Consider the following 14,296-nt stretch of genomic DNA (forward strand, 5'->3'; position numbering starts at 1 on the left):
GCAGGTCCCCAGTATTTGTCTAAACTACCTTCTGTTTGCTGTTCTGATCTGCTGTTCACTTACCTTACCCAGCTCTGGGATCCACTGAGACTTCTAGAACCATATCTGGTCCTCCCACCCGACCTGGCAAAAAGGTCCTGCCCTCCAGCCTTCTCCCACTATGTTCAAACAGAAAGTAGGTCACTCCTGGTTCAACCACCTCACCTCAGGTGAGGCAGTATTTTTGCTGAAAAGACCAAGTGTAAATCAACCTGGGCTTACAGGACTTTAAACCTAAATATGTATTGAGCACCTGTAGGATTTCATAAATAACAGTTACTTTCCTGATTAATGAGACACCCCAAAGAAATGCAGGACCAGATTCAAAAAGAAAGAATCCCAAAGTAGCCACCCACGAAAGTAACAGTCCCATCTGCAGTACAGAGTAAGGCCACGGAGGAAGAGAAGCAAGAACTTTGTGCTGGGGAGGCTACAAGGCAGAGCAAGTCCAGAATCCCAGTAACCTTCACTTATAGCCTAAGGAAGCACAGCAATAAATGACAGAAGACACTGAGATTTGGGATCAATTTTGGTATGAGTGCCACTTCCACCACTTTCTACCAAGTTACTTAATCTTGCTGAATGTATTTTCCCATCTGAAGAAACTGGAATAGTAATCCAATCATACATGCTTGTGCTAATTTTGTTAAGTAGTATATGTGAAATGTGCTTTGCAGCAGGTGGTTTTCAAACGGTTGACCACAAAACACTGGAAAACAAAAAATTTTTTACATTATATAAGCCTGTGTGTCTCTGTGTGTGTGTGTGTGTGTGTGTGTATAAATTTATGCAACTGAAAGGTTTCACAAAAACACTGCTACTTACTACTCTGAAGTCCCTTGGTCTTTTATATTTTTTAAATGCTGGTTGCAATTCACTACATTGTTTTCACAACTCAATGCGTAACTACTTTTATAAAAAAGTGATATGGAAACCATATCACTGTCCACTATTATAACTGTTAATATGATTCTCTGGGATGGTCCCATGACTAGGAATCTTCATTGTCAGGGCAACAAAGGAAGAGGTCAAGGTTATTAGGTCAAGCCCTAGAGAGTCCCGTTGTCAAGGGAACAGGTCCGCCATGTCATTGTCCGCTTACCCACACGTTCTAGCTCTCTGGAGACAAGCAGTGGTACGTTACTTTGTCACTCATCAGTCCTTGGATCAGTCTGCCTCCAAGCTCGGAAGACCCGCCTCCTCTATAAAGTTAAGCGAGGAAAGCAGGGATTGGAGGTTTAGATAGTGACGTAACTTTCCGCTTTGGGTGGCCTTCCGCTCGCTCGGCCGTCGGAGAGGGTTCGGGGATCATTTGGCCGGTCCCCCGGTCCCTCGGACCTCAGACACTCCATGAGGTCAGTCAGCTACGTGCAGCGCGTAGCGCTGGAGTTTAGCGGGAGCCTCTTCCCGCACGCAATCTGCCTCGGAGACGTCGATAACGATGCGGTGAGTGCATGCGCACTGTAAGGGACGCAGCCTGTATCCGCGTGGGGCGGGGCTAAGGAGGAAGCCGCAGCCAGAGGCGCGCCTGGTGAGGCAGGGGCATGCGCGCTGGGGCCAGAATGGCGCCCCGCTCCGGAAAACTTAATGACGTCTTCGGTGCAAGACGTCACTGCCGGCGTCGCCAATCAGATACCCTGGGAGCAATTTTCCAGGACAAATGGTTGATTCTTTTGCCTAATTCAGTAATTTGTTCACGGTAGAGCCTGGTAACCTCCGATGATACTTGAACAAGTTTCCGAGTTAGTCTCCCTTACTGGTATCACCTTTCAGATTACTACCTTAAACTGGAAATGACACTGCGCTCCATATAGCTTCGCTCCTCCAAAGACTTCCCTGAACCCTCCCCTCCTCGCAGAATTGATTATTCCCGGGGTTTCTCTTATGGCCTTAAACGCACCTTTGCTGCTATTGCTCTTGCCCTCTGTTCTGGAATAGACTGATGGATTTCTCTGCCGCCTATGGCCGGGCAACTTGTCCCAATCTTGACACTGTCGGGTTTCTATAGTGCTTGCCCAGAGTAGATACTGATGTCTGGCATTTTAAAGTGCTACTGCTTTGTTGAATTGCAGAAGCAATCTCCATCTATTTTTTCTTTTTCTGCAGTCATTACTTTTCTCGTTGTTTAAATAAGTCAGTACAGATAAAGCAAGTATAACAATGCCTGGCACACTGCTAACACATTGTTAGTGCTGTTTTAGTGCAATCTGCCTTCCTAAGTGTTCTGCATCCGGAATTCGACCAACCAGGGATAGAGAATATTTGGAGAAAAAAAAATGTGGGTCGGTACTGAATGTATACAGACTTTTTTCTTGTCATTGTTTCCTAAAAAATACAGTATAACAACTACAGTCATGCATCGCTTAGTTAAGGGAATACTTCTGAGGCATACGTTAGGTGATTTCATTGTACTAAGATGAGAGTGTGCTTACACAAACCTAAATGTTATGGTCAACCTAGGCTACGTAGTATATACCTTCATATATGTAATCCACCATTGATTGAAATACATGCAGCACATTACTATTTGAATAACACTTTAGAAATTATTTTAAGTATATGGGAGGTCAGGACTCAAGCATCCATGGATTTGGTGTACACAAAGTCAGGAGAGCTGGAGCCAATCCCTCACAGATAGGAGGGACAACTGCAAATTATATGATTTTTTTTCACCCAAGCTCCATTACTATAAGTTTCATAAAGATAGAATTTTTTTTTTTTTTTTAAGAGATGGGGCTTACTCTTTTGCCCAGGCTGGCACCAAATTCCTAGTTCAAGCCATCTTTCTCCAGTATCCTGAGAACTGAAACAGGCCCTTGCCCAGCCAGGATTTTTTTTTTTTTAACTGGGGATTGAACCCAAGTGCACTTTACCATTGAGCTACATCCCCAGCCCTTTTAAAAAATTATTATTATTATTTTAATTTGGAGACAGGGTCTCACTAAGTTGCTTAAGGGCTACATTGTGAGGATGTCACGAACTTGAGATAATCGGGTCATAGCTTCCTAAGTCACTGGGATTATATAAATTCCCAGCCCAACCAGGAATTTTTCTTTTTAATATATTTTTTATATATTGATAGGCCTTTATTTTATTCATCTTTTTATATGTGGTGCTGAGAATCGAACCTAGTGCTTCACACATGCTAGGCAAGTGCTCTACCACTGAGCCACAACCTCAGCCCCAGGAATTTTTTTAAGTCTGTTTTTTCACTGCTTTATTCCCAACACTTAGATCCTGGCATATAATAGGCACCCAATAAGTGCTTTTTTGATTAAATGAATATTGTTATTTTCAGAAAGCAAATTGAAGCCAGGCATGTAGGCACATACCTGTAATCCCAGAAACTGGGGAGATTGACGCAGGAGTATTACAAGTCCCAGGCCAGGCTCAGAACTTGAGCAAGGCCCTATGCAAATTAATGAGACCCTGTCTCAAAATAAAAAAGAAAAAGGAAAAGAACTGGGGATGTGACTCAGTGGTAAAGTGCCTGTGGGTTTGATTCCCCAATACCAAAAAAAAAAAAAAAAAGGAAGGAAGGAATGAAGGAAGAGAGGGAGGAAGGGGAGGAAGGGAGAAAAAGAGAAAGCAAATTGAAAAAGACATTGTAGGGGCTGGGGAGATAGCTCAGTCGGTAGAGTGCTTGCCTTGTAAGCATCAAGGCCCTGGGTTCGATCCCCAGCACCCAAAAAAAAAAAAAAAAAAAAAAAAGACATTGTAGGCTGGGATGTAGCTCAGTAGTAGAGCATTTGTCTAGCATTTAACAGGCCTTGGTTCAATCGCCAGCACCACAAAAAAAAAGAAAAGAAAGAAAGAAAAGCAATTGTGATTATGTGTCTCAAAGAACTTGGAGAGTTTTGCCTGCTGTTCATAAATATAATTGGAAGAAGGGCAAGTAGGTGAGATAGTTATTAAGTGATCAGGTTTAACACTGGTGTACATGAGTGGCAATAGAAATTTTGTTAGTGGGTTGTAACTCAGTAGTAGAGTATGTGTGTGAGACCCTGGGTTCACTTTCCAGCACCACTGAAAAAAAAAGAAAAAAGAAATTTTTCTAGTGGTCCTCAAAGACAACATTTGAAGATTTTGGAGCGGGGGGTGGATAAAAACTTGATTTCAACCTAGTGAACCCTTAGCCTAAAGCTCTTTGAAACTAATTTCCTGCTAGGGCCAAGGAAGAAGCCAGGAATAAAATACAAATACTCTAGGACTGCCCATTGAAGCCTGACTGCAGCAGGGACAGCAACCCTTTGGAAGGCCAAAGCAGATCACACAGAAAGATCTCGCCTCCCGCCTCCTTCAGCATTGCTAACCAATGGTGTACCCTCCCGAGTGACCACTGGAGGCCAGAGCCACACTCAACCACAGAGATCTAGGGGGAAGCATTCTAGCTGCTGGAAATATCTTCTCCCTCAGGATGTTGCCTCACTCACTCTCTGCCTGGGTGTCTCTCGTCTGCTCGCTTACTGCACCTACCACACTGTTTTATGATTTTCTTCCTCTGTCTGTGCACCACCCCCGGCCCCACTCCAGACACACATCCTTCCCAGGCAGAACTGGGAGGTTCTTCTCAGCAGGGATTCTGTCATTTATCTTTGTATCCTCAACTGGTTGTCCAACTTTACCTGAAAACGCCAGGGCTGACCAGGCATTCTCTTTCATTCTAACTTTTCTAGCATGTAAGGAGCCCTGGATTCCACCCCCAGCACTACAACCAAAAAAAAAAAAACTACACACACACATCCAAAAAAAAAAAAAAAAACTTTTATTTGTTCATAAAACATTTATTGAGGTTCTACTCATGTATTGTGGCATTTGATGAATGAATGTATAAAAATTAATTATATGAAAGATAACAAATTCCCTATCCTTGGAGGAGCTCAACTAGAGGTGAAAACTCTACTTGTTATTAGTATTCACTATAGACCAATCACTGTTCTAAAAGCCTTCCTCTGTTAGCTTGATTCTCACAATCTTATGAGGTAGATACTCTTGTTATTCTCATTTTTTTGTTTTTTGTTTTTGCAGTGCTGGGGATTGAACCCAGGGCATTGTTCATGCTAGTCAAGTGCTCTACTATTGAGCTACATCTTCAGCCCTATCCTGGTTTTATAGGTGAAAAATGTAAGCAGAGAGAGCTGGATTTAAATCCAGTCATTTGCACTCTGAACCCATATACTGTATTCCCTTTCTCCTGGGTGTCTGCAAAAGTCTTCTTAGCAGCCATATTTGAAATGTTGGCTATAGAGGGTTTGATATAAATAAGCTCTTTGTATTCTGTGATCTAATATTCTCACCAGAAATTCCCATAACTATTAAAAAGTAAACATAAGAATCAAATTATTAATGATATATCCCAATTTGCTTCCAACTTTTCCATATGTTTATTATTGTTGGTGGTGTTTTGTTGTTGTTGTTGTTTTATTTTGTTTTGCCTTGCTTTTGGTACTGGGGATGGAACCCACAGGTTCTTTATCACTGAGCTACATTCCCAGTTCTTTTTTATTTTTTATTTTGAGACAGAATCTCACTGACTTGCTGAGGCTAGCCTCGAACTTTTGATCCTCCTGCCTCAGCCTCCCGAATTGTCAGGATTATAGAACAACACCACCAGGCCTGACTTTTGTTGTTGTTTTGAGACAGAGTCTCAGTATGTTGCCCAGGCTGACCTTAAACTTTAGGACTCAAGCAGTCTTCCTGCCTCAGTCTCTCCCGTAACTGGAACTACAGACATGCATCACCACCTCTGGCTTCCTTACTGTTATTTCTTTGTTGCCTTAGAGTTAAATCTCTTGAGAATCTAATTTTAAGATCAGATCCTGTTCTCTCTGTGTGGGGCACAGGAGCAGGGTGTTAGCTGTACCTCCAAGAGGAAAACATAAAGCTGATTATAGAAATAGGGTTTAGAGCTATTTGGTTTTAATGGTTAACCCCTGAAAGTGCAGCTGCTCAAGTAGGTAGCAGCCACAGGGAAGAGCCTTCATGCTGGGGTCCTGCCCACCCACCCACCACTTGAGGGCACCAGAGTCCCAGAGCAGAGAGGTTCTGTCCTTCAGTCACCACAAACCCCTCTGTGTTCACACACACTATCAAGATCCAAAGGCCTTACTAGAGGAGGGAGGCTCTCAGGAACTGGCCTTTCTTTTCATTTAGCTCCTGATTAAATACAAGATTTGAAGTTTGATTCTTCAAAAGTTCAGTATCACCAGGCATGGTGGTGCATGCCTGCAATATAGCTACTCGAGAGGCTGAGGCAAGATCAAGACCCACCTGGGCAATTTAATGATATCTATTTCAAAATTTAAAAAAAAAAATTAAAGGGCTAGAGGTGTAGTTCAGTTCTAGAGCATTCCTGGGCTCAGTCCCCAGTACCACAGAAAGAAAAGTTTAAAAAAAAAAAAAAAATCAGCATCTTAGTCTATTTTCAAAACCATTTTGTCCCATTTATAATGAACAGATTAGAAGAGCTGAAGTCAGGCGTAGGGGGCAGAGATCTGTTCTGATGTCATATTTTTCTGGGAAAGATCATAGATTTTATATAGCATTCAACACACGTACCTAAATGGAAATATTTAAATCCTGGGGAACTGGTTTTGTTTCTTTCTTTCTTTGCTTGTTTTTGGGGACCCAGGGCCTCATATATGCTAGGCAGGTGCTCTACCACTGAACCACAACCCTAGCCTCACAAGGAATTTTTAATAAAGTTGGCAAAGATACACATTGAAATCTTGTGATTTCTCAGGGATGGACTGAGCTGAGAAGAACTTGCTGTGGTTTGACAGGATTTCATCCTAACAGTCTTTTCTCTCTATTTGAAGTTAAATGAACTGGTGGTGGGAGATACCAGTGGAAAGCTGTCTGTGTATAAGAATGATGACAGCCGGCCATGGCTCACCTGCACCTGCCAGGGAATGGTCAGTATTCACTTCCCTGTGTCTGAGGAGAAGGAGGTTCCATTCTGTGCAGGAATTGCTGAGGGAGAACTCCATGCAGGAGCTCCCCAGTGTGTCTTTCCTCCCCAAATGCTCAGCCCAGCCACTACTTTAGGGTTCATTTAACTTAAGGAGAATGGTGCCAGGCACTGCTCTGATCTTTTCCAACCCACCCCCACCCCCCACACACACACACAAACTTGGGCTGTGTGGGGTACCCTGTGGTACTTCATGGAAGCTGCCTAAGGTTTTTGCTCTTATAAAGTCAGTTATCACTTAAGAACAGGGATGTGTTCTGAGAAATGCATCATTAAACTAGTTCATTACTGTCAAACATTATAGAATAGGTAACACAAACTAAGACAGCTGTGAAGTCACTATGTGATATAATCTTATGGGACCACCATCATGTATGTGGTCCATTGCTGACTGAAACATCCTTATGTGGTGCATGAGTGTGTAGTCAAATGGGGGTGGTGATTGGGTAGGTCTACAGATGTGATTGTCTAGCTATATTAGATGTAGGGTTTTATACCTAAATGGTCTTACCGGCCTTAAATCTTCGTTGTACTGTATAGGTAAATTGAACTCAGTCAATAAAAACTATCAGTGTAGGTTCCATGGTACAAGTTTTCAGCAGATGATGGTAATTATAAAACCTATTCCTTCTTGCTTCACAGAGATTAGGGAGGAATGGTTTCCCCTGATGCCTCCCTGAGCCTTCCTTTCTTTCTTGCAGTTGACTTGTGTTGGAGTTGGAGATGTGTGTAACAAAGGAAAGGTAAGGACTCTCAGGGATCTTGGTCTTTGGGAGAACGCTAAAGCCTTCCCTGCATCCCTGTCTCTCCAGTGGAAGTCAGCCTTGACCTCTGAGATCTAATAATTCGATTATTAACTTGTACCCAAACCTCCTTCTCCAGTCCAGTCCATTTCTCTTGTACCTCTGTCTCTCCCAGAACCTTGTAGTGGCAGTGAGTGCTGAAGGCTGGTTTCACTTGTTTGACCTGACATCTACCAAAGTTCTGGATGCTTCTGGGCACCATGAGACACTCATGGGAGAGGAACAGCGTCCAGTCTTCAAACAACACATTCCTGCCAACACCAAGGTCATGCTGATCAGCGACATCGGTGGGCATGGCTGCCTTTGCAGGCAGTGGGGACAAGAAAGAGTCAATGGGTACTAGAACAGATTCCAAGAGACTTGGGTGAGGGTAAGGGCGAGAGTTCATATTCATTTATACATTTATTGTGTATTTAATGCAGAGTTACTGAGTTCCCAATATAAGCCAACATTGTCTGAGGCACTGGAATTATAATAATGAATAAAACACACAAAAATCACTGTCCTCTCACAAGTTCAAAGCCAGTCTCAGTAAAAGTGAGGTGCCAAGCAACTCAGTGAGACCCTGTCTCTAACTAAAATACAAAATAGGGCTGGGGATGTGGCTCAGTGGCTGAGTGTCCCTGAGTTCAATTCCTGGTATTTAAAAAAAAAAAAAAAAAAAAATCACCATCTTGGACCTTACTAGAAAGAAACAACATAAATTTTATAAGAAAATCAAATAATAGGGCTGTGGATATAGTTGAGTGGTAGAGCACTTGCCCAACATGGGCAAGGTCCTAGGTTCAATCCCCAGCACATACATAACACACACAAAAAAATCAGTAGTATATTAGTAGGTAATAAGTGCTATGGGAAAAATAAACCACAGAAAGTTTTCAAGCATATTGAGGTGGAGGTAGCAATTTTAAATGGAGTTGTCATGGATGTTCTTGCTAAGGTGACTTTTGGTAAAAAACTGAAAGTGGCAAGAGAGTGAGCCATTCAGACACAGGGCTGCTGTTCTGACCAGAAGCTGAAAGTGGTGGTAGGTGAATGGGATGAATCGGCACATTGACTACATATGTAAGAAGTAGGAGGGAAGAAGTGATGGAACCTGCAGGACATTTGCATGGGTAACTGCTATGAGCACAAGGAAAGGCAAGGTGACCAGCACAGAGGCCTGGGCATAAAGTTGTACTGAACTGAAGGTATCAGTAGTGGTGATGGTAGCAGAGTATAGGCTGCAGGAAGGTGCTAAATTTTAGGCCCCAAGCCAACCAATACAGTTTTGGTTCCAGCCTATCTTATTTCCTGTGCCCACAGATGGAGATGGGTGTTGTGAGCTGGTAGTGGGCTACACAGACCGTGTGGTGCGGGCCTTTCGCTGGGAAGAGCTGGCTGAGGGCACTGAACACCTTACAGGACAGCTGGTGTCCCTCAAGAAATGGATGCTGGAGGGTCAGGTAAGAGGCTTAACTTGGAGACCAAGAGCCCAGGAGCTGAGAGGAAGGGCTTCTGGGAAAACGTCATGGGACTGGACCAAGGAGGGAAGCAGGGGCCATCTCTTTGCTGAGAGAGATCCAAAAAGGGTCATTTTCAGTCAGGGTCAAAGCCGAAATTCTAGTGAGTAGTAAAGAGAAAGGAACATTGGGCTAAGAATTAGGAGTGTGAAGGGGATATGGTATGGACCACAGCAGAATCTGGACCCAGTGGGGCACACATAGCAGAAAACAGATGGTCTGTGTGGAGGAGATGGTGCCTGCCTACTACCCTAGAATTCTTCCCCCTGCTTCTACCCTCAAGCTGGAGGGGTGTTCCCAGGAGCCCCACCCCAGATCTGCCTTCTTCTTAGCAGGATCCCCCTTTCCTTCTCACCCCATCCCAGTTAAGCCCTTGTTCCTGGTGCAGGTAGACAGTCTCTCGGTGACCCCAGGGCCATTGGGTGTTCCTGAACTGATGGTATCTCAGCCAGGCTGTGCTTATGCAGTACTTCTGTGCACCTGGAACAAGGATACTGTGTCCCCTGCTACCTCTGAGGGGGCCACGGAGGGCAGTAGGTAAGGGGGTATGGACTGTGAATGGTGTGGGGTACATGGTGTGGGCTCCTGGAAGGCACGTGGCAGTGAGATGGGTCTGCAGTTGATAGCACTCTTTCATCTAGGTCCCAGCCCAAGCACCTTTCCCATTAAGGAAAGTTATTTGGGACCCAGGGAATCCAGGCTTTAACCTTAGAGTTTCTGAAAGAGCTTCTGAGATTTCTACCTGGCAGCCCAAGCCCCCTCTCTTCTACTTGCCACATGGGCCAGATGGAGTCAGTGATGGGTTTCCAAACTGATTCAAGTCCTGGAAACTTATAGGGATAGCAGCCTCAAAGGGCCCAGAGAACTCAGCTTTCTTGACCCACCTCCCTCCTGCCCACAGGGAGACTGCAGCTGCCCGAGATGTAGTGCTGCACCAGACTTCTGGCCGCATCCACAACAAGAACGTCTCCACTCACCTGATCGGCAATATCCAGCAAGGTGAGGATGGGCTATGGGGGTGGGGAAGAAGGGAAGGAGCTGAGGGACGGCTGGTCAGTTCTGAGGGGCAGGAGATCTGGGCCCTTGTCCTCATTTCTAGTCCTATCCTTCCCTCCCTGCCATGGGCCACCCCTTACCCTGGAGACTAATCTTGATCTGCCTTTCACGTTTTCTTATTATGGCCCTTTTGTCCCACCCATAGGCCATAGTTCTGAGAGTCGTGGCTCTGGCCTCTTTGCCCTGTGCACCCTGGATGGTAAGCAATGCTGGGCTGTGTTGGGTAGGTATTTGCCTGTGGGGTCTGCTCAGGGGCATGACCCACCCACCCCAAGCCAAACTCTTCCCCTATAGGGACGCTGAAGCTTATGGAGGAAGCAGACAAGCTGCTGTGGTCAGTCCAGGTGGATCACCAACTTTTCGCCCTAGAAAAGTTAGATGTCACAGTAAGTAGAAATGGTAGAGAAGAGCATTTATGCCTTCATGGAGAGATGGTTTTTAAATCAAGCCATTCTCCCATCCTATTCAAATCTCAGTCTTTATCTTAAGTCTCAGACACGTTGAGTTCATCTGGAATGAGTGTGTTTCCTGACACCACAGTATTTATGAGTTCTCTACTAGGCAACTGGAAAAATCTCATTTCCATACCTTTCAGCAGAAGTAATAACCCCCCCAAAAAAAATAAGTTACTGTAAGAGTCTAGAAGTGAATTGTTAGTCCCAATTACAGATGTGCACTTGTCATTTTTTCTTTTCCATATGAGTTTATTTAATATGCTGTGCCCCTAAATTGGCAGATGGAAGCTCTACTTTATACTGCCATTGTGCATGCTTAATGGTTTTGAAGGCAGACCTGGGTTGGGGTCTTGCCTATGCCCCTTCCCTGTTGAGTGATCCTGGGCAAGTGACTCTGTGAACTGAAGTTTCCTCAGGCTAAACTAGGGAAAAATGTTGCCATCCCCATAGAGTCACTGAAAGCATTATGTAAAGTGGTTCATTTGACTTCCCCTTTGGGTACCAGGCACTTGGGAGTGCTTCCCCAGCTCCCTATTGGCCACCCAGAGCCAAGTTCATGGTCCTTTATATCTCATCCAGCTCCCATCATTAGATCTTTTTCTAAAACACCCCTTAACCACTCCTGCATCTTTGTGTTGGTCTTTTTCAGGGCAATGGGCATGAGGAGGTGGTCGCGTGTGCCTGGGACGGACAGACATATATTATTGATCACAACCGCACTGTTGTCCGCTTCCAAGTGGATGAAAATATCCGCGCCTTCTGTGCAGGTGGGACTCTTCCCCATAGCCCTTCTCTAAGTGCACTTCTATTACATAAGCATATTGGACATGCTAGGTAAATGTTTGCCTCTCCTTTCCACTCTTGACATAGTTCCTAATGGAAGTTTTTGTAAACAATTCAGTTCTTTAGCTCTTTCATTAGTGGCTAATGTATGGGTACTAGGTTGCCATCTTGACAATTTTAGATTTTTTTAAATTTTAAAAAATTTTTCTAGTTGTAGATGGACACAATACCTTTATTTTTTTAATTTTTAAATTTTTTAGTTGTCGATGGGCCTTTTTTTTTTTTTTTTTTGGTACCAGGGATTGAACTCAACCTCTAAGCCATATCCCCAGCCCTTTTTGTATTTTATTTAAAGACAGAGTCTCACTGAGTTGCCTAGGACCTCACTAAGTTGCTGAGGCTGACTTTGAACTTGCAATCCTCCTGCCTCAGCCTCCCAAGCTGCTGGGATTATAGGCATGCACCACTGCACACAACTTAGACCCTTATTTTATTTATTTATTTTTATGTGGTGCTGAAGATTGAACCCAGTGCCTCACACATGCTAGCAAGTGCTCTACCACTTAGCTACAACCCTAGCCCCATCTTGACAATTTTAAATAATAAAAATTAAAAGATAGTAAGGTCTCCATCTCTGAAGGTTTTCAAGAATAAGAAGAGTCTCATCATCTATTTTTCTAGAATGTGGGAAGACATTAGACAGTTCTTTTCTATCTGAACTTGCCAAAACTCTGTGAAGAAAATTCTCCCAGAGCATTCTCATTATTACCAAATCGGGGACTTGGAAAAGCACTACAAAACTAAATAATATTTTAAAATGATAAAAATTAAACCATTCTCTAGAATTCAAATTGCAGTGACTTAAAAAGTTGACATATATGCCTTGAAAGAAAGGATTGACACCTAAGAGAAACCTTTCTTTCTGATCACATTTTGCTATCCTGTCCATTGGACTAGCAGGAGTGTCCCTCATTACTCTAGGGACATCACTAAGATGGAAAAATCAACAAATACCACCTTTTTTGGTGCTGTTCAGCCTGGTTTTTATTATAATTTTTCTATACCTGGGATAGGCGAAATATTTTCTTGCTTTTCCCATTTTACTGAGTTCCCAACGAAGAAGAAATAGAAGAGGGCTTTTGTTGCTTGACATCTGTGGGAGGGCCAAAACTGCTGACTCTGATGTTGGATCTTGCTTTTGCCTTCCTACCATGGGAACTCCAACTTAACCTTTGTCTCATTGCTCACATCTCCCAGGCCTGTATGCCTGCAAAGAGGGCCGTAATAGCCCCTGCCTTGTGTACGTCACCTTTAACCAGAAGATCTATGTTTACTGGGAGGTGCAGCTGGAACGGATGGAGTCCACCAATCTGCTGAAACTGCTAGAAGCTGAGCCTGAGTACCACAGCCTCCTGCAGGAGCTGGGCATGGGTGAGTCCCAGGAGAGCCAGGGGCCAGGTGCCCAGGAAACCCACAGTCTCTTATCAGCCCCTTTTTGGCCCTCAGATCCTGATGACCTCCCTGCAACTCGCACCCTGCTTCACCAAACTCTCTACCATCCGGACCAGCCACTAGAATGTGCTCCCTCAAGCCTCCAAGATCCCACCTAACTGGAATTAGCCTCCTGACTGGTGAAGGATCTTTCTGAACCCCCACTCCCACCCCCAAATATATGTGTAATATTGGCAGGATAGGGAATGTATATTGCAGAGGAGTAGGATTTGATTCTTGACATGGAAGGATGGCAGCAACCCTAAGATGACTATGAACTAGAGACTTCTTGGTCTTTTGGGTGAAGTAAGAGACAAGGTGACCCTCTGCCCATTTCCTCATGAACCACATCCACAACATCAGCCAGATGGGTCACAAGATCTTGACCTTATTCAGAATCATCCAGGACACCCCTGCCTCATTCCTGAGCTCCCTACCCTCACTATGCAGAAAACAGGTGTGTTTATGAAGACAGAGCACAGATCTTTTGTTTGGCCCCATCACCCATAAGGAAAGGCTTACAGACTCAGGGAAGCAGTGGATGTGGGGAATTCACCACCCAATCCTAAGCACTGTATTTCACAGCATAGCTCCAGGGATGACATTAGTAATTAGTACAGGAATGGCAAATTATTTGTTTTGTTTAGAGGGGTTCTTTTAACATTTTACAGTGTTAGCTTACTTATAGTTCTAGCAACTCTGATATCCTGAGATGATTTTTCTCTATGTTGGGTCAGTGTTTTCTTATTTTGCTTTTTTTATTTTTTATTTTTTACTTTTTTTCTGGTGCTACTTGGGACTGAGCCCACAGCCTCAAACATGCTAGGCAAGCACTCTACCACTGACTAACACCCTCTGCCCTGCCATAGTCTTAAGTATTACACAGGCCGTGCTCCCATCTCCCCCACCCACTTGTTTCCCCCCCGCAACTTTATTGTCTATATGACATTGCTACATTTACAATCTGATGCAAGTTTATGATTAGAATTATATATTGGGCCATTTATGTTCTTTCTGTGCTTAATTCTCTGCTCTAAATCTGTTTTTCAAGTTGTAGATTGCAATCCTTGGGTGGGTTGTGGCCAGCATATTTGAAATAAATGAACTACAGTAAAATAAAGTAAAATAGAAAATATCAGAGTCCACTGCTCACAGTGTAGGTAAGTATTGTTTTATCACAATTGTGTGTGTGCAAGT

General features: G+C 43.8%; 1 protein-coding gene across 4 annotated transcripts; it reads left to right on the forward strand.

The window, feature by feature from the left end:
• Window positions 1-856: 856 nt before the first annotated feature.
• Window positions 857-14,239, forward strand: ITFG2 (integrin alpha FG-GAP repeat containing 2). Of its 4 annotated transcripts, none has more exons than XM_079140323.1 (12): window positions 860-1,485; window positions 6,858-6,953; window positions 7,711-7,752; window positions 7,928-8,099; window positions 9,118-9,257; window positions 9,703-9,851; window positions 10,216-10,313; window positions 10,516-10,593; window positions 10,665-10,756; window positions 11,475-11,592; window positions 12,866-13,039; window positions 13,115-14,239. In XM_079140323.1, the coding sequence occupies exons 1-12, from the start codon at window positions 1,390-1,392 to the stop codon at window positions 13,216-13,218; spliced, it is 1,359 nt and encodes a 452-aa protein (XP_078996449.1). In that variant the 5' UTR covers window positions 860-1,389; the 3' UTR covers window positions 13,219-14,239. The 4 variants fall into 4 exon arrangements, with proteins under 4 accessions (XP_078996451.1, XP_078996449.1, XP_078996450.1 ...); XM_079140324.1 differs by having other exon boundaries at window positions 863-1,485; window positions 10,516-10,569; XM_079140326.1 differs by lacking the exon at window positions 860-1,485 and adding an exon at window positions 1,605-1,781.
• The last annotated feature ends 57 nt before the right edge of the window (window positions 14,240-14,296 follow it).

Source organism: Sciurus vulgaris, assembly GCF_902686455.1.
Source record: "Sciurus vulgaris genome assembly, chromosome: 5".
NCBI lineage: Eukaryota > Metazoa > Chordata > Mammalia > Rodentia > Sciuridae > Sciurus > Sciurus vulgaris.